The 20,784-nt window shown below is 39.5% G+C and overlaps 2 protein-coding genes across 2 annotated transcripts in view; both read left to right on the forward strand.

Annotated features, from left to right (window-relative positions):
- The first annotated feature begins 1,679 nt into the window (after positions 1-1,679).
- On the forward strand, positions 1,680-11,855 carry LOC119397655 (uncharacterized). Its single transcript, XM_049416643.1, has 13 exons — positions 1,680-1,766; positions 3,157-3,294; positions 5,551-5,661; positions 6,776-6,917; positions 7,280-7,408; positions 8,263-8,385; positions 8,478-8,695; positions 9,316-9,413; positions 9,532-9,640; positions 9,905-10,051; positions 10,174-10,287; positions 11,399-11,540; positions 11,848-11,855. Exons 1-13 carry the CDS (start codon positions 1,680-1,682, stop codon positions 11,853-11,855), a joined length of 1,566 nt encoding a protein of 521 aa, XP_049272600.1.
- A 6,892-nt stretch (positions 11,856-18,747) lies between these two features.
- Positions 18,748-20,784, forward strand: part of LOC119396849 (uncharacterized) — a 30,955-nt gene continuing 28,918 nt past the window's right edge. Inside the window, exons 1-4 of the mRNA XM_049416644.1 lie at positions 18,748-18,932; positions 19,017-19,120; positions 19,318-19,420; positions 20,355-20,494. The gene's annotated coding sequence lies outside the window, so the exon portion shown is untranslated. The remainder of the gene's footprint in view (positions 18,933-19,016; positions 19,121-19,317; positions 19,421-20,354; positions 20,495-20,784) is intronic.

Below are 20,784 nucleotides of genomic sequence, written 5' to 3' on the forward strand. Positions count from 1 at the left end.
GTGCAACAAAGTAGAGCTGAATTTGTAGTTTTCAGGATAATAACTCGTTTTATTAAACTTTAAAAAGACAAATTACTCTTGCACTTATTGGCAGCAGATTTCTGTGAATGAAATTAACTGTTTCTAAAAACGAGCGTTTTTTGCTCTTGGGCACTGCAAGGCTAGGCCACTTGTTCGGTAGTGTAACTTTGCTAGTGGCCAGCAGATGGTTGTTTGCAAGTGAAATTAACCAGCAGTTCTAGTCACCAGAAGCGAAGAGGAATGAATTGGTTAAGTATGTTTTGTGCTAAACAGGTTTTGTAAAGGAAGTGTATGTTTGTACTATCAGACTCTTATCAGGTTGTTTGTATCAGGCTCTTTTTTTTACTAAACCTAATGTTTAGTAAAAAAAAAAAAAAAAGAGAGAGAGAGAATTACTTTGTACAAGCTTAGTTGCTAAAAGATTTCATTCATTTCATGTTTTGACCAAACTTCAATTTTTGTTCTTTTCTAGTTCCAAGTCGAGAACATTATGTACCACGAGATGAAATGACTTGCCCAACCTGGAGGGTGTGTGTGAGGGAGGTAATGAATGCTGTTCCATGTCACTGTTTTGTTATTTACAGTTTCCTTGCTATTCCTTGCATTGCATGGTTAATTTTTTTTTTTTTTTGCATCGCAGGTGGTTCTAAAGAAGAATGCCATAAGAGTAAGAGCTTGAAGCCTGGTAATACTCTTGTGTGTTCTCATGTTTTCTTGTGATTTTCTTGTCTCGCAGGAACACTGGTGTGCTTGTTGTCCAGAAAGGCCAGAAATGCAGTTCTTGTTGGCCAGCTTTGCAGCCACGTTGTCTTCGTGGAGGCTTCATACAGCAACCAGTCAAGAAAATTCTCAGTGCCTGGTAAAGTTTGCTGCTGCTTGATAATATGTCTCCTTCGTTTGGTATCCACTAATAACATGCTTACAGGTAGTTTAGTAATTTTCTTAAGCTTCAGGATTGCATATGCTACTTTTACGAAATCAATAAGAAAGGTATCAACAATGCATAACCGTACCAAAGATAGAAGTATGCAGGGGCTTGGAAAAATTTCATAGCGAACGATTGTTGGCCTTAACATGCAGGTCATTGTACACACTGATACGCTGAAGACTCCGTATTACCAGAATATGAAAAGTTTGTCAAGTGTTGCACTGTTAACACAAAATCTTTCTTTTCAGAACAAAGTTTCGAGGAATTTCTTTCTATGGAAGGGTGCAAACACTTGGTTGCCTTGTCTCCTTCTGTGACCTCAAAGCAATTATTTGATTCAAAACAGAAAAAATACATCCTCGAAGCTGTGAGAAATTTCGCCTCTCATCACTCGAAACTGGATGGCATGGCATTATTTTCTACAGCACAGACTCAAATGGAGCTTCTCGTTAAGTTTTTCACTGTAAGTCACGTCTGTATGGCACTGTGGTACATGATATGTTTTACTGAAGACATTTACACACTTACACACTTGTTTTCTTTTTATAATAGGACGTGAAGGCAGATCTGCATAAAAATAATATTAAGAAAATTCTCCTGGCGGGGCTTTCATATAGCCATGCTGCAGCTTACTTCAGCCGCTTACAGGGGTAGGGACTGCCACATTTCTTATTGATGATGGGTTTCTCACTGAATTTTATCTTTCAGAACATGCGAGATCATTGTCTTTATGACGCACCAATACACAATTCCAGAGAATTGTCAGATTTCTGAACCAAATCCATACATGCTCACTTCCAACGACATCTTGCAAATGGTAAGAATTTTGTCTTTATTTGAGCAGTTCTTAAAGACACTGATTTAGTGCGCCTTTAGGGTGTCCTTTCAGCACAAAGCAGTCATGGGCAGCAACTAGTTACTAGTGGCACATTACTGATAATTATTTCTTAGGGTAACTTTTAACTGTAACTTGTTACTTCTTTACTCAGGCAACTTGTAACCTTTAACACGGTCACTTTTTACATGATAATGGCAATTTTGTTCTGTAAAAATTACTAAAACACGTATGTTCTAGTAGTTATATGTTTAATAATCACATTACAAATAATCGCATTTCAGGGATGACAAAAAGTCCATAACTTTCAGACCGCTTTTCTCATTCTCTTTCAATTGTGCTTCATCTTGCGTTCTTAACATACATAATTGTACCCATCATCTGTCCTGTACCCATCTACCCATCTTCTTAATTGTTGATCAAATAAAATATATCATTGACATTTATGACATTTCTATTGCTTTTCTTACAGTAATACAGATATCATGGCATTACTTGTTCACTGTAACTGAAATAAGTTACCTTGTTGAAACCTTAAACATTACAGGGCTACTTTTCTGCTCCAGGTATCTCTAACGTTAATGCTGATACATTTTGCTGGTAGTAATGTGCATGACTGCCGCTAAGATGCAATAAATGGACATATGTAAGTCCTAATTGTGATAATGCGGTAATCATGGCAATAATGGTGGCAATATGGTAATGTTTGGCAGTAATAACGATGGCAGTATGGTAACATTGGAGGTTGTTTCCAAGACTTTTCACTAGAAAGCCAGTGAGATGCACTCTCATGACTCAGCTGTTTCATATTAGGTTGTTGATGTGATATGAAGGGAGTGCTACATGTACTGATGACACTGGTAGATACTGTAATGAACAAATTATTAATCATTAGTAAAGGTATCAACAGTTTTGTGGGTGTGCTTGCAAGTGTTGTGATGAAGCGGTTTCACCTGCTTTCAAACTTGGGATGTATAAATAGTTTTGAAACTGATGCTTTAACTGTCAGAGCAATTAATAGGCAGGGGCATGAGCACTAGTTGTCTGGATTGAATTGTATAACTAAGGGAGTGAGATAAGGGTGAGCAAAGATATGCATACATGAAATTATCGATCTGCAGCTATTAAGAAACATAATATGGGGGTAGTTCGAAAGAGGCTTCATGGGTCATACTTCCGCATCTTCAGTGAAGTCAACCTTTTTTATAATATGAAATAGCAGGCAGACTCTGTAAGGACAATGTTCATTTCCACTATTCACTTTGTGACCTTGCACCTTATCGCTCACAAACACTTTGGCAATTGGGACCATGAACAATTTGAGAAAAACAGTCTACTAATATCTTTTTTTGTGTTCAATTACTGCTTGCAGAAAAATTCAGCTGAGCCAGCCAATGGTATGACAACGACGTGTGTTTCAATCAGCCTAGCAGTGCGGTCATTCAAAATAGCAGACAAGAATGAAGTAGGCGATGCTTGCAAACGGGAAACATGGTCCAACTATGCTCAGGTAATTGGTGCAGTGAAAGAATTGGGGCATTTCACTGTTGAACATTCTTCTGGGGGCTAAACATCGTGACAACATTGCATTATAACATAGAGATTCTCATTTCAGTGCCTTAATTTTACACTTGTTGTCACTGTAAAATAAAGAAAAAAAGGTAATAGTAATAGCATTAAGTTGTTGAAAAGCAGATAAGTATACTTATGGTACATTGTTTGCCTTCTGTACCTGGATTCCACCCATCATCCTGATGTGTATTATTCCTGCACTTTTCATTTATTTATTTATTTATTTATTTATTTATTTATTTATTTATTTATTTATGACACCTTACAGGGCGATATTGGGACCAATTAGGCCCTGTAACATAGAGATTCTCATTTCTCTGAAACTTTCATCTACCTCATCACAAAGGTCTGGCCAGGCTGTACACTCAAGTCAACTCTCATTAGTAACCCTGTGCAGTGTGTGCATTGTAAAAAATTCGTGATGCCCTGAAAGCTTCTCAGCTCTTAAGTGTTCCTGTGCAAAGAGCATTACCTTGCAATAAAAATAAATAAAGGTGTAATATTGTGGCATAATTTTTACTATAACATTGTTGCAGAGTTAGTGTAACAAGTCCTACTGCTCTATTTTATGCAATCCATAAATATTAAATCACGAATGCTTACTTTGCATATGGTTGGCACTATATGAAAAGCGAGAATTCATTTTTGAAATAAGTACCTAAACTGCATTGAATTCATTTGAGCTCAAGTGCAGGGTCCCTTCTAGATTTGCATCACTAAATATATCTCCTGTTAAGGAGATATATACGTGCGGCCGCTGTATGGCGCAAAAACTGTTGCCAAATGCAAGGAACATTCAGTGTGCCGGAGTCTCTCCAAAGGTCTCTAGGCATGAACATGGCGAGACTTGCCCAAGTGCACGTGCTGTTGTGTGTGTTGGCATATTGTGTTTGTGAACAATGTGGAACCTGGTCGCCTTAAAGGGAAGCTGAAGCACTTTTTTTTTTCATATGACCTTAGTGTGGATATTCAGTTCGATTGCTGCTGAATTTGAAAACCGATGTCGGGGTTCTCAAAAGTTAACGCAAATAGCATTTTTCGGCAAAAAACATCGGCTGCAGATGCAAGGCTGCTTGAGATGCTGAGCAAAATCAGTGACGTTGTCCTCAGCATGACACGTCATCTGCAAAAGCAGCATTGTTAAAGTGTGGCCTCCGTCAATGGCGCACAAGCAGAGTTAGTCACAGAGGCCATGGTTGAAGGTACAAGACGAGACGCTTGTACACATTGTGCTCGGTTGTTTGTCGTTATGGCAAATATTGTAATCCAGCTGCAGAGCTTTCAGTGGCTCTATACTTACTTGACACTCGGGTACATAATTATGTAGTGCACTCACAGTTCAGATCAGTGAGTGGCGGGAACTTTCCGTCGGAGTGCAGCACGGCTCTGCCAAAGGTACCGAACATGACGTAGTTTGTTTCCACGCTCACATTTTCGGTGCACTCGCATGGGCAGAGCAAGACAAACTTTTCTTTCGCGTATTCCTGCTGCAACAACCGTGCAAAAAATTACAACATCGTCGACATTAATATCCGTTTTTGTTAACCACGAAGTTTTACTGAATTCTAAAACCACTTCAGCTTCCCTTTAAGACGCTCGCCCCTCACTCAAGGGCGAATGATAGCGGTGCCAGTGTGGCATGGACAAGTTGGTGCGAGTGTCACCAAGAAGGCAAGAAGACAACATGTAATCCAGCAGATGGACCTCCTTGCCCTTAATGTGGCTGCCTTTCTGGAGGCTATTTAAGGCAAGGCACTTCGCCACTGTAGATCACCCTTACTTGCTTTTGCATCATGTTAGAAGCTTGCAAATGCTCTTATGTAACTCATTGGAGCTCACCACTCTGCCACAGTTGTGTATTAAATTTCTGTTGTTTGTCCTACGATGTCATCTTCCTGCTGTGCCATTTGCACTGATCTGTTCGACCAAGCTCGCAGTGTGGCTGCGTGTGTTTATTCACCTCATGACACCATCTGAACTCATAACCTCAACGTTACTCCCACATTCATCAGCTGCCACTTTTGTAAATGGCAAACTAGTTGTACTCTTCCAGGTGCCAAGTTTATGCAAGTGTAGCCATACCGCAGCTTAGTGTGTATGCCTTCGATTTCAATGCATGGAGAGGTAACCTTTTTTTATCCACACACTATATTCTGCTAATACTAATGACCTCGGTGTTCTCTGTTAATTGTAGGTCTGCCCGGCAAAGGACACTACCTTTCACAACTTGGGAAACATGTCTGTCTCTTGGAGAAACAACACTTACATGTTTACATTCGAGAATGAAGGCACTTTGACTGAAAAGGTATGTACACACTTTTTTTATTTTGCATAAATAAGCTGATTCAGCTGGTTGCTTGCCAACCGATTCAGTTACTGTACATTTGTAGTGTTTGCACTATATCCATTCAAATCTAGGCCATCCTCAATTCTAAGTCAATTCTCAGAGAAAAAAAATAGCAACAAAAACGCAAAGATCTTTAAATATATGCTGGCTAAAAAGAGTATGATTAGTACAAATCTTTGAGAGCACCAAGCGTATAGGTAAACCTGTGAGCTCCGATTGGTTTCCTCATCTTTAACACTTAACTATATATGTTGGCAGACTAGCTTGAATTGCCAACTAATTGTATCACTTTTCAGTGACCCTATTGGGAGTGCCTTCTCTGAGACATAAATATTTGCTGTTCACTTCATAGAGGATCCAGACATGAGTAATCACAGCCGTGTAACGATATCTTGTATGCAAGATGTTCTTCAACATTATAACGTTGCCCTACTCCCCAGCACACAAATTCAGCTAGTTTTCAGCATTGCTGCGAATGTTTCCTAAATAATCAGTGTAAGTTGAGCAAGAGAATTCAAAAAGCACTTGTCAGAGTATACATAAACATGGTGTGAAGCGCAGCAGAGGACACAGTAAAATAGCCAGGCCTGTGTGTTTTATTTCCTGTATTTCTATAATGTAAATACAAGTTGGGAGGAAAGTAATGGAGCAGCAACTTATTTCTCTTTTTCAGTAATTTCCCAATTACTTTCTTAGGGCAGTAATTGTTAACTAAACAATTACATTTTAATGAATTTCTAATTATTTTTTCTGCAACATGTGCACGCCTGGTTTGTGTGCAATGCATGGGTGTGCACGCACACACGTATGTGTATGCGCATGCGTGTGTGTTGTTTTATATGCAGTCTATGTGAAATATCACATTTAGTGAAGATTCATGGGTAGGATTTATTCTAATGCAACTTGGTGGACATTTTTAGACAATATGACATGGAATAAATGACCACACATACAAGGCACAGGAGTGCTTGGCCCATGTCTCACATGTGGGGATCATCTGTTCTGAGCTAAACTTATTCTTAATGTATGAAAACGGATGTATACAGTGCTGTTTCCTTTTAAAATGCCCCAGGTCTCTCACTTTTTGGCCTTGCATCCTGAAGGCTGTGTGCTTCTGTTCGAGGCTGACAAAGATGATATTGATGGACAATGTTCCTCATGGGAACCTGCTCCACGAATCAAGGTTGTCAGCCGGCTGCTTTTCTATGTGCCAAGTGAGCAACCATTTCAAAGTGTACATTGTATAGTCAGAACATTTGAACTACTCCTTAATGCCATAATTCTTGCTGTAATTGTATGGTGACAATAACAAAGAAAGTCCAAACATTTGTCAGAATGCCACAATTGTTACTGTAATCGTATGGTGGCAATAACAAAGAAACTAAGAACTGTGAGCTTCTAGGTGTTAGCGCTGCATGACATAAGCTTTTTTTTTCAATTTTGCTTGCTGCTTGAGACCTTAATTTTTTAGAATATCTAGATTTTTTTTTTGTTTTAAACAAAAACACTAGCTTAACCGTTATATGTTTGGGATTAGCAAAATAAGTTGCCTTGTTTTTTTTGCCCATTTTTCAAGCAGCGTCAAGAGAGAAAACCAACCATTCTGTGGTGGCAGTGGAGGATGGGACAGGACCAAGTGGATCGGAAGGCCCCAAAGAACGTAGTGGAAGGTTCCGCAAACATTTCGCAAAGTCTGCTACTGAAGGTAGGTTTGCGAGATCACCTTGCTCATTGCGCTGCTCTGCACATTATACTACACTCAAACCTGATTATAACAAAGTCACATCTGCCACGAAAATAACTTCGTTATCTCCGAAAATTTGTTACAAAAGGTTATTTGTAACACTGTATCTATGACAACAATATTATTCATTTATGTCTTTATAATCAATAATTCATTATATCAGTGTTCGTTATATTGAGGTTTGAGTCTAATACTGTCAATTGTGTTTTGAATGACTCATATGGTGATGCATATTGTAGAACTTCAGGGGAAGATAAAAGCTTGAAGAGATGAAAAATTCTGCAGCAACACCCGTGTTCAAGAATTTTTCATCCCGTATGGTGATGAGTGTTCACGTCCTTTCTGGTTCTGCCATAATACTTCTAAAATTTTGCTACCATATATACCATGGTTTGTTGGGGGTTTCTCCAGCATGCTTTCACGAGCATGCATTTGCTCCTCTTTCTACATTTACGATGAAGTTGTATAATTGTTTATTGCAGTGGCTTGAGTGTTTGTGCAGTCTTCGTTTTGATTAAGTACATTTTAGTGGTTGTTTTTTCAATCAAACATTTAATGAAGTAATGTCTTCGCTTCTAAGGTGGCTTATTGACGATGACATTCCACTGCTGAGCGCTAGATTCCGGCCTTGGTTCCCAGTGGCTGCATTGCATTGAGAATGAAATGCAAACAAAGAACCCCAGCCGTCCAAAGTTTGGGGCTTTCTATACTATTGTGTCTCTCACTTGTGCTGCCTTGGGATGCTAAGCACAATAAGATATAGTTATTTAACGTAGTGGTGTGCATGCATGCATAAAACTCGTCTGTTCTTGCAGCTGTGCTTATCTGCGCATTCAAGTCGGATCTAGTAGCCCTAAAGGTTGCACAGGAGCAATGCACGCACTTGGTGTACATGGATGTTGAGTATAATGATCAAGGTCAACTGTCTGTAAAGAACCGTAAGTTAGACCACGCCTTTCCTCTTGTAAATCGGGCTTCATATAACATATGAGCCATTTTAGCGACTAAAAACCTTCATTTATTCAAACAGGTACATCATTTGAAGACTTCCTTTTGTCTAAGTCGACCATGAGGCAGCTGCTTTTTGTAGGCCTGCCTCCAGTTTTGATTGATAGTCTTAACACGGAGGACAAAATTAATTCATTTGTTGCACATGGGACAGCATTCCTCGATGACAATGCACTTGATGGCATTATGCTATTCACTTCTGCATCCACAGAGCCTGCAATGCTGCAGCAAGTGGCACAAGTAAGTGAAACTCTTACAGAGCTGTATTGCAGGGCCGGTATTTAGTAGCAATGCATTATGCTTTGTTCTATGCTATTCTTATAATTTGCCGCTCATGGCCGGCTGATCCCGTTGAGAACGCAGGCAAACTGTCACTCTGACCAAGGGTCAAGTGCGAAGAGCATGAAAAAGCGTTAGCAGCGGAATGGCATCGCTACAAAATATTGGCCCAGGAGTGTCCATTGTAAGTGCTTTTACAGCAAAGCAGTGCAGGGGAACTTGACTGCAGTTTTCATGCATTGATGGTGGGGAAGGCTCTGTATGGCCTCTTTAGTGGTTGTACATAACCAGGGCATTGGCAAGAATATATTGCCTAATAATGCAAGGATTAGTGATTAGCTCTGTGATGCAGGCTGCCAATAATGAAAATTCAAAGATTTTATCAGAATTCTGTGTCACCTCTGTGGCATGTGCTACACAGCTTCGCTGGTCATTCACCTTCACAGAGTGGAATGGCTCATGAATTTTTAAAATTTTGTATGATTCAGGCTGTCTTAGTGTGTGTGGAACAATTGATGCAGTTACATAACGCAACCATACCAACTTGAACGATCTGAATGTTTTCACTCACATGTCTACAGGCTACAGTGAAACAGTTCAGGGAGCACAGCCGTCCTCCGCACCTCTTGCTCCTCGCTGTACATGTTGGGATTGCCGTAGACTTCGAGCGCCTTAGGAAGTGAGTTCGTCAATCAATATTTTGTTTCAGATTGCATGCATTTTGTTTCTTTTTGCTGATAAGTTGATAACAACTTATTGGGATGGTAATAGTGTTTTTTCGTGACTGAATTTTGTAGGGTTTCGGACATCCTGGTTTTGTTAGCACACACGTACGAGCCTCCAAAGGACTGCACAGTCGAGTACCCCTCTGAGACTACGTCAACTGAAAAAATGTTTCAGCTTCTGGTAAGGTGCCTTGGTTAAACCATAATGTAATAGGACTTTTTGGAGGCCTAGCTGGTGCATATTGACAAAAGTTACTTAGTGCAATACAAACACGGCACACAAGGAAGGTACACATGAGACAAGTGCTTGTCCCTTGTGTACCTTCCTTGTGTGCCGTTTTTGTATTGCGCTAAGTAATTTTTGTTTTTGTAAACTATAATGGTTTCTTTTATCATTGCACATTTAGATACTTGGTCGCGTTAATTCAATTTAAATCATTTTCAGGAAAAATTGTTGGCAGGGGCCAAAGAAAAGCATACATTAGCAGCCTGTATGTCAATCAACTTGGCTGTGCGATACTTTGAACTAGAGCCTGGGAATGAAGCGCCAGGCAGCAAGTGCAAATTGGAACGCTGGGAGAATTATGCTCAGGTTTGTGCTTTATAATCATCCTCCATATATATAATTCACACTATCACATTAAAGCATATGTTGAATTATTCCCTGGACTGCAAAATGATAGTATGCCTTATCTTTTCTTCAACTTTCTGCAGACCTGCCCAAACTTGAAAATTTACACTCAGAGAGGCAGCCAAAATGTTGCTGCATACCGAAAAAATGGTTCTAGTTTTCTGACGTTTGAAGATGAAGAAACGGTTTCAATAAAGGTAAGGTCAATTCCTTTTTAAAGGGAGTACAGGCAGCCAGTTAAGGCAGGTTTCAATATTTCCAGGTAAATAAGGGAGTAGTATAAGCAGCTGTTAAATTAATGTTGTTTTCTTGGTACATTAGCAGATAATTATGTATATCAAATACCTGTATGAATGTGACCTATAAAATCTAATATTATCACATGTTCACTTAAATTAGGCAGCCTACAAGCATACATATAGTAAACACATAATCACCAAAGTGAAACAGAAGTTTTTGGAGCAGCCTTTCAAAATAGTTATGCACAATCTGTCAAGTTTTTAAGACCACATCAACAGAATTTGTCGATGGCACCAATGTGACAAATTTATGCACAACACAACAGAGATGTTATCCTCATGAACCACTGTGTTGTTGTAAGCTGAGAAAGAAACCTAACATTGATGTGCCATTATTATGGTGATACGCAAGTATGCATAACACTACTATTGTGCGTGCTGCCAGTGCTTATACACATGGTCTGCACTTAAACTCTCAGTACACAACCTCTGGATCATGCCAGTGCCTTTTATTCCATAGGTTTCACTCTCTTGTGGAATTACATACAGTACTGAATGGGAAGGTGCCGTCTACTGGCCCTATTCGGGAATATTTGTAGTAATATTTGTAGTAAAAATATATAACCTTTAGCCTCATGAAATCCCCAGTTTAACAAAGCTGTTACTGCCAATACAACTTCATTGCATCCCTATTCAGCTGTATAACATTTCTTAGTTTCTATTACTCTACATTCCTTATTTTTCTGTTGCATTTATTTTTTTGCACACTGTTGTGAAAAAAGGGGCATATCGTAATCTGTGAAAGATGGTCAAGCAGTATGCAATGACTGAATGTTTAATAAAAAAATTGGAATTACAAATTAACCTCCGTGTATTCCACTGTGATCCTTATTTATCACGCCATAATAATGGAGTTTGTACTAAGACTTGGATGGATAGGAATGGATAGTGGATATTATGTGGTAGTTTGTATGTATAGCATTCCGTTTAGATGTAGTACACATGGGCCCTTTCCTTTTATTCATACATACATTTGTTTAAGGTCACCGAGTGAAGGTAAACTGCGCAGGTGCTTCGCTACTTGCATGGCAACCCAGCACCCTGCATAGTTGCTTTCCGAGTGGATGCTGAAGACTCGTGTGGAGCATGTGCAGCACGTGAAAAGGCTTCACGGCTCATGGCAATTTCAAGGCTTCTCTCTCCTTCTGCTGGTAAGCTGTTCAGTTCATCCGAGCATTATGTGCAAATGTTCATTATATGCAATTAAATCGACTGCTCTTTTTAACAGAGTGCACGTCAACCACCAATGGGATGCATACAGGTATGCACACTGGTTTTTATATTTGACCATTTTTTTACTGATACACAGTTCAAAATTGCCTTGGGTAAATTTGTTACGAGTGAGCAGTACATAGCAATGAAGCTCCAAGATGTTTCAGCGCCCCCTTATCTCAGTTGTCATGCTGAAGTGCCATGCATTTTATGATATGGGTGACTCTTGTCATGTGTCACACCCAGAAACATAGTGACAGTATATCTTTTTCTAATTTTGATATCAAAACAGTTGCGTACTGCAAGCTTTTTGTAATGCATCTGTTCATAGTTCAAAAGCAAGATTTTGCTTGGTGGCTGCTTTATGTCTATACTACCTAAAATACCTCTTATGCAGTTTAAAATATTGCTGTGGTTGGTCTTTAATAATGGTGTTATAACAGCAACCTAGAGTTGGGAAAATGTCTTTTTTGCTCTTGTAAGTGGGGTATGTGAAACATCAATGAGGTTATGGGTTTACTTTAAGAGCTGGAGCAGCTCTTAAATGGGCACAGTCAAGAAGCTGAGGTTGTCAGAACATGGCTAATCACCCTCAGCATAGTTTATCAATGTAAAACTCTCATCAGTTATTTTTGTTATTTCATTATAATCAATATTTGTTGCATTTCTGGTGTCTAGAGCTGACAGATAATTGAATATATCTGCTGTGTCTGCACTGAGTAGCTGACAAAGATACAAGTACTGGCAAAACTCTCAGATATTTCAAAATTATATCTCTTGCTTGCTTGCTCTCTCGTATTTTTGTACACTGCTTTGCCATATCACTTGCATGCTTAGTCATTTCAATGAAATCATTTGATCACAAAACTGGGTTATCAGTGGCATTGCCTATGCAATGAGCCCATTTAAACTTGATTGTTGAGCAAGGCACTGTGACGAGTCATGAAAGGAAAGTGCTGAGAAGCATGAAAGCGCAAGATTGGATGTTCAACAGAGAGCCCTTGGACATATTAGTCACAGGAAGTGAGTTTTCATTTTCGTGTTTAGAATTTGGGCACCCTCTCAATTCAAGAAAAAAATATTGAGTTTACTCTCTATGTGCAATAAAATTAAGATGTAAAAGGCGACTACAAAGAATAAAAATAGTAGCAAACGTGTCCATAAGATGCAGGCAAGAATACATTTGATGTTGAAGCTTGTCAGTCATGCAACTCACTATGTTACATTCCTTCTAGTATAGCTCTTCCATCTGTCGCAACCAAATCAGATCAAACAGCTGAGAGTAAACGCTCGTCAGTAAGTCCTATGGATACTTCACCATAGGACTTACTGCACCACAGGTGAGCTTTCGTCATAGAGATAAGAATTTCCAAAAGATTCATAAGTTTGGCGCCACAGTATCTAGTGCAGAAAATGAACTTTAAGAAACTAGAGAAAAGAACAGTGGAAGTGCACAGACTGTTCATTCAAGATAAAAAGAATTAGTGACCAAAAAAACTATCACACAATTATCAATAATTCTAATAGGCACATTGCCTATTACAAGTAATCTTTTGTTCTTGGACTTACCGTTTGTCATTATCCCGACACAAGAGAAATAAAAGAAAAATTTTTAAGTTGTATGCTGAGTTCAGATGATTGAGATTACAAAGAAAAGATGAACTTTAAAAAAACATCAGGCCTATGTGGAACATGCAGCACAGTCGCAGCGAAAGCTGTAGGAGCAGCCTTTCTAGAGCCCGTTGTAAACTTTCTTTTAAGAAACTACTGCAAGTACACTTGCAAGGTACCCACTACGCTATAAATCATCACAGTTTTTGCGAAGTAGGGAAGCGTGCACTTTACCATTATTCATTCATTCTGCAGAAAAGGGAAGTACCCACTACACATCTGTAAAGCATTATGTGCACTTTGTTGATGCTGTGGCTCATGACGATGAATTATGGCTGAGCCCTCTGTAATGAGTGGGAAGCTTTAAACAACTACTTGTTATGCTGTTTGCATTGTGTGATGCCTAGTTGTTATTTTACTCTTCTACCACACTATATTACATCTGTTAACGCGATTCCTTGCCCAACATGACGCCTGCATAGGGTCTTTTTGCAAAGGAGTTTCAAGCACCGACATGGCGCTGCATTAGAATACTCATCTGGCACACAGAGGGCCTGATGAAATATCCATGATTAAGTTCAGATTGCACTCAATGATGGATATTTTTTTCACATTTCGCGCGATAGCGGTTGCGGACACCTGCAGCAGCAGTGGACAATTACGCCACCAAAATTGCCTATTGTGAGCTCATAACAGCTTTCCCTGTAAAATGCAAGCAGATGTATTGTCACGGGTTCAAGCTTCTCAGCCATGTGCATAAATGTTATTTCTCTTCAACAGGGCCACCTTCTGCAGCAACCAAATCGGATAAAACATCTAACAATGGAGGTTCATCCACAAGTGTTGTGGTAACTTCGGCCACAGCAGGTGAGTGTAGAATCACATATAGGTGGGCGAGTTGGTCTGGATTCATAATGAAGGGAAGAGGGGGCAGCGCTAGAACTAATACAAAGGACGAGATGGAAGACAGGACATTTGCTGTACTCACAACTGGAGTTTTTTTTATTGAAAATCGTCCCATATATGCAACCAGCGTCGTCGCACAAATTGTCACAAAAGGTGCAAAGCGAACAACATCATGACAACAGCAGGGACACAGCCTCTTTGAAAAACATATACAGCAAAAAACTACATGTGATATGTCACTGTACTGTACACGTGTAAATGAGGTAGTCAAACTCTTTAAATCAGAGGGTGACAGAGGGCTGGCTGAGGCATTTGTCTTTTAATCTGGTGATGTGAAATGCTTCAGTTAATTCTCTTGTTGTTTTATTATGATGTTGTGACAGGATGGCGGTGTCAATAAAATGGGGATTACAGATGGTAGGAGGTGGGATTAGATGAGGAGAGCGAGCGTCGGTGTTCTTGCAACCTTGTGTTGGAGGCACCTCCCACTCTGTCGTAGGTATACTTTACGTCACAATAAAGGAATTGTACAAATGCAGCTTAGCTTACAAGGTACATACTTATTGGCATGATTAGCTTTGCATCCAGATTTTACAGACGGACCCGATTTTTTTAAGATAAGGGGGCAAATCCTTCCAAATTTCTGAGGGGCTACAAACTTTCTTTAAAAACAGTGTTCAGTTTTGTCCTGCAATCTTGAATTTAACAATTTATATCACTCACATAACATACATGTGGTTAATGAAACTTGTATGCGTGTAGTACATAGAATATTAGGTGCAGTAGTCCCTTCAGTAGAAAAGATGTAGTGCAGCCTACAGAAAACACCCATTTTCTCTGCGGGACGGAAAGAGTTAATGCCATTGGCATGCACAGAAATGTAGAAAAAGTGATTGCGTTAGCTGAATAATGTTGTGCTCAATTAGAGCCGAACAAAGGGAACACTTACATTGGCATATGCTGAGACTTCTCTGGTCACTAGGAATAAAATTAACTTAATTTTTGAGTGAGGGAGTACAAACTTATGGAAGGAGCAACATTTAGCATTGATGCCCAGTGCAAACTTGACTTCTAGGTTGTTGGGTGTAGCTCACTGGAAAAATAAATTGTGTGCTATGTTTATTGTAGTAGAAGCAGTAAGAAATTGTTATGCTGTTCCATTAATAAGTCCCATGTGCCTTGTTTCAGACCACACTACCACAGTGAAAAAGCCCAGCCCATCTTCACAAGGCCCCACATTAATCACTCACGGGCCTTCATTTCATCGTCGAGAAAGTAAGAACGCCCGTAGAAGTGCTTCTTGTGGATCTAGTTGAGGCAATGTAGCTATAAAATGAAGGGCACCAATTCAGACATATGCAGGCAAAGGAGACTAGCAGCCAATGGCTGTTGGGCCCATCTTGTGCACCTCATTTAAAGCTGAGCGAACACAGTTTATCACAGCAGAGGTAGTTAGGACAGTAATGTAAACTGAAGGAACAAAGAATTTCAAATAATTAATACACATGTGTCTTGACATCGGTTTAACTTCACTTGTAATGTTCTGCTGCTTACCAAAACCTTAGTCGCTTCTTCCTGTGCCATAGCAGCTGTACCACTGATGTTGATCTATCTCTGGAACATGTGTCCTTGTCAGTTGTTAAATTAATGTTATAGTACTGCTACGAACTTCTACAGTTGTGGCAGGTTACAGGTGAAACTGCATGCTTTGAATTCGCTGAAGCATTATTGTAATCACTTCGATTTCATCAGTATGAGCATGGCATGCAAGTCACAGGAATAGAGCTTAAAATAAAGAGCACTTGAGGGCAACTGAGTGCACCAGAATATAAAAACAATTTGTTTTGTTGATGTGATTTCATTTTTAGTAACTGCAAATTCGTATAGCCTGATAGTTGCTTGTTAAAACTCATAACCTTGCTTCTTGTAGCGACTGATAACTTAGTGGCCCTGCTTGTATATATATAATGAAAGGCTTCAAAGAAAAATTTTTCTACTTATCATCTTTAGGGGCTCTTCTGTGCATTTCTGCAACACCACCATCCAACAGTGAGCTCCTTGTACGTCTCTGTACTCACATTGTTGTGGTGCAACCAGACAAGCTTTTGATGAAGGCAGCCCGCAGCTTGAGAGATGGTAAGCATTTTTTATCATCATCATGTGCAAGTAAAATAATGCCTGTAAATTATTTGATGTGTGCTTAATGTATATATGAATACTATACTTGCTTGATCTTCACCGTGTAGCACGTGCAAAGCATATTTGTAGACTGCAGCTGTTGCGTTTGGAAATGGCTTCTTAGACTTTGGCTTGATGGTGCCAATTTCCAAGCTGTCTGGTGGTCGGTGACTGCGAGCCCAGCTATAAATTAATGTTCTTGGGGAAATGTGCAGTCATGTTTTTCCTGTTTAAAGTACAGTTACTAATGCCCACAAATTCACTAATCATGTATTTCACTGAAATTGGCAAACAGCCCCTTTCGACAAGCCATATAGCAAGCTTATTGAACAATTTAGTTCACAGCAATATATGTATAGGCTGTTGCTTCGCATGCTGGCGTCATTCTATGTATATGTTTTCGTTGACTAAAATGTAAGTTTTTAACAGCTACAATCGCTGCAAGGTACTATGCAGTTTGATTTCACCAATGCCATCTGAATGCTGGGGGGGAAAAAAAGCTCTAAAGACTGTGTCTAGGTTGTTGCCTTTGCAAAATTTTCTAATGAGCAATGCTTCATGAACATTGTCAGTTCACTTGCACAAGTAAAAGAACACTCCCAAGTTTAAATGCACATATATATATACTAGAGCTGTGCGAATAGCAAAAATTTGGGTGCGAAGCGAATTCGAATATTGAAGTGTGAGTGCGAATCGAATCGAATATTTTTCGAATATTTCTCGAATATTTCTAGAGTGTTTCTCGAATACTTCGAAGTGGAATTGCAGAAAAAAAGTTGGAGAGGATTCCTAAGCATATTCTTATGAGATAGCAACATGAAAGTGTTTCTTTTTGCTAGGTTGATGAAGCACTGGTGGGGTGGTGTTTCATAGCTGTCTTATCAAGAATGAGGCAATGTAGAGGCCGAATTGTATTTATGTGCATGACTTGGTGCAACCAAAGTGTTGCTGACAACACTTTACACGTGATAGGCAAAGATGCCATTTCCTCAGCCTGTCCTCCTCTTTCAACTTCTGTGGAAGCCCAACTGATGTGGCGGACAAGGGTGTGCTCCCTTCAAGCCCAGATTTCCGAATCTGCCTCATAGACGTCGAATATAAGAACCTCTAAAATTTTGGATACTAAAAAGCTTCGGCGTCCGATTTTTCGGACTTCCTGCCCAAATTTCAGGTCCAAAACAGCATTAATTGAGCCCCCACCCACCTCTGCCACATCTTTCATCTTCATGTTGGAACCAGTGTTTTTCTGAGTTAATACATTTGCGACCGTAGCAGAGCTTGAAAGGCAGCTTTCCCGCAATAGCGGGTTGTGGTGAGGTGAAGCATATTCAAAATCTAGGGACCACTTCCAATCGGACGTTGACTGTCTCTTGGCAAAGTTCGACCGTAACAGAGCTTGAAAGGCAGCTTTGCCGCAACACCGGGGTGTGATGAGGTGAAGCATATTGACAATCTAGGAGCCAATTCCAATCGGACGTTGACAGTGTCTTGGCAAAGTTCAACCATAACGGAGCCTGAGAGGTAGCTTCGCCGCAATACAAGAGTGTACTGAGGTGAAGCATACTGAAAATCTGAAGGGGTCACTTTCAATCTGACAATGGCAGTATTTGTTTTTGGGAAGTTCGAATAGTTCGAATAGTAAAATTCCAGTGCGAATCGAATTGAATAGCAAACACTATTCGAAAAATATTCGAAATTTCGAATATTCGTTCACCCCTAATATATACCCCATAAAGTGGACGGGAGGATGACCACCGCCGTAGCTCAGTTGGTAGAGCATCGGACGCGTTATTCGAAGGTCGCAGGTTTGGTCTCTGCCGGCGGCAAGTTATCTTTTTGTCCACTTTACTTTATTCACATTTACATCATAATTACTAGAAATAACATCTCCTATGCTTTCCTTGGCTTTCTTGTCTGTTAGTTCTAATTGATGTTGTGTCTAGCAAAAGAAAAACAAGCCCTTAAAGTTCCCCTTCTCTCGTTACTTTCGGTCTGTAGCATTCATAGAAAGAAACGCTTAGGGTTGTTGTTTTTCTGCTTTTCTCGAAGATTTAAGTTGTTGACTAGCTGGGAAACCAGTCTATATTTCTGCAGTAGCTTGCTTACTAATGACAAGGTGGATGTATTGTGTTGGTCTCTTTTTTGTGAGTGAACTGTGTTAACAAGAATGCTTGAAGTTTTATAGAATATTTTTTTCCTGCTAAATTTAGCTGAAACCAAAGGAATGATAAGCTCAAAGCTTTATACCAGCCACTGTATAAGTTTTGAGCATTAGAGTGGCAAGAATGATATGTGGTTTTTCATTGAAGTGCATCTTCATTTTTCTGCATTAACAACAGCATCTAATCAATATCTTGTATGTTTCATTTGTTTACTTCTGGCTGATTTTTATTTATTTATTTATTACTTGTTCAAAATAAAGTTGACTTGAATCGTTGCCTTTGGCAGGTGATCAAGGCTTTCCTTCTGGCAATACCGAGCTGCTGCTTTCAAGAGGTGTGGCTCATAGCATTTCCAGATATGACTCTGGTTTTAGCAAAGTGGTGCTGAGGGCACTCACCACCATGAATATGGATGGTTATGCACTGTTTGTCAGCCCAAATACAAGTGCTGATATTCTGTTGAAGACTGCAATGGTATGCATAATATCCATCTGCTGTAAATAAAATTTCTGGCTATATTTAGGGAGGTTTCTATACATGAATGGTATCTCCACACAGGAAATGTGGAAGTTGTTCAAAGAGAATGACAAGCGAAAGAAATTTACTTTGGTAACTGGAGCACAGCACTCAACACTGAACAAAGTTATATCTGAGCTTGGAAAGTGAGTTGATTTGCCTGTACTTCTCTCATTTTTCTAGCGATTTGATCAATGATGGCTTTTACATTAGGATTGAAATAGTTCCCAAACATAACGTAAAACTGAATTGCAAATCAATTCAAATCAAATGTGGATGTAGCAAGTTTTAGTTGAAACATTGTATTGGGAAGGTGATTCGAATATTGCCTTTCTTATTGCAGGTGCTCGGACTATGTGGTTGTTCTTCCCGACAGTCTTGAAAAACACTCCAAGTGCTTGATTAACAGTTCGTTGTACTTCAAGTACGATAATCCCATGTTGCTGGTAAGCAGTGAATATACTCCACAGTAAACTTAACTCTTCCAGAGAAGTTTACATTAAACCGTTATTTTTCCAACTCTTTCCGACAGTGTAGAAAAACAATGCAGAGCTTTATAGAATACTATATAACATTCAAACACCAGTAGTAACCGCTGGTATCACGAACGGAGCAAGTTGGTGCACATTATAGTGCAATTTGTGCAGCACTCGTGAAAATGGGGAAACAAAGGAAAGGCAATACACAGGACAGTGCTCCTTGATTTGCAACTGTGTGGTAGACACATAAAAGTTGACATGATTTAATTGAGAGCACAGAAGGACACAGAACAGCAGGAAAAGGAGTAGCCATGGGACAAACACTTGCCTTTTGTTAACCCTCTTTCTTTCATGTTGTGTCTTCATTTTGCATACCTAAATCATGTCATACGTGCACCAAGAAGGCCTTAAAAAATCATTTCAAGTCGCACATGAAAGCCTACAGTAATTCCACATGGCAACTCTTTCCATGCTGCAGTGTTGCCATATTGCAATTTGAATGATACAACAGAATATTTTACTGAACAAAGTATTCCTTATGTTTCTATGGAAGGTTGATTGGGCTGTATGTTGAAAGGTTAGTTCGGTGAAGCGTGTGATGGCCTTTCATTGTAGGAACTTCTATGCAGTGCTGCTCCATGATACCAGTTCTTGCAATCTTATAGTTTTGTTCATGAAGTGCAGCCAGGCAAGTGAGTAAGAAAAAGTAATATCAAAGAGAGAAACCACCGTATATATGAATTAATATTTTTGTATTAAGCATGTGTGTACAAACACTTCACCGGGATTGTAAATAAGTTACACATTTGCAGTGTGTGTGAAGTTGTTAATTTTATGTTTTCTTTTGGGATGTAGGCGCTATGCGCACATAAATAAGCATGCAACCTTTCTTGGTCCACAGGATGAGTTAATGAAAGGCAGTGGGGCCACTGCAATGCTGGCTGTATCAGTGTTTCTTCCTGTGATCACTTATGACATTTCCAAAGGCACAGTGATCCTGGTGATTCCTGCATTGAAGAAGACTGGCATGGCTATGCAGTGGTTTGTGTAGATTTTTCTGCTTTTTTATGTTAGCTTTAGCGACATTGAAACTTATACTTTGTTAGTATTTATGTGCGACTTAACATTGTATGCATTTTATGGTTTAATACAGGTTTCACAGTTTACCAATATGTGGATTTCTGTATGTGTTCTATGGAAAACACCAGTGCTCTGTCACCTCTTGTGTAGCAGGTACACATAACGTACTTGGCACACGCAGTTTTCACTGCAGCCATGAGCCAGTAATTGAATTGTTTCTGTTGTGAGCATTTCGTATACTCAAGGACTCC

This window comes from Rhipicephalus sanguineus, chromosome 6 (genome assembly GCF_013339695.2).
Source record: "Rhipicephalus sanguineus isolate Rsan-2018 chromosome 6, BIME_Rsan_1.4, whole genome shotgun sequence".
Taxonomy (NCBI): domain Eukaryota; kingdom Metazoa; phylum Arthropoda; class Arachnida; order Ixodida; family Ixodidae; genus Rhipicephalus; species Rhipicephalus sanguineus.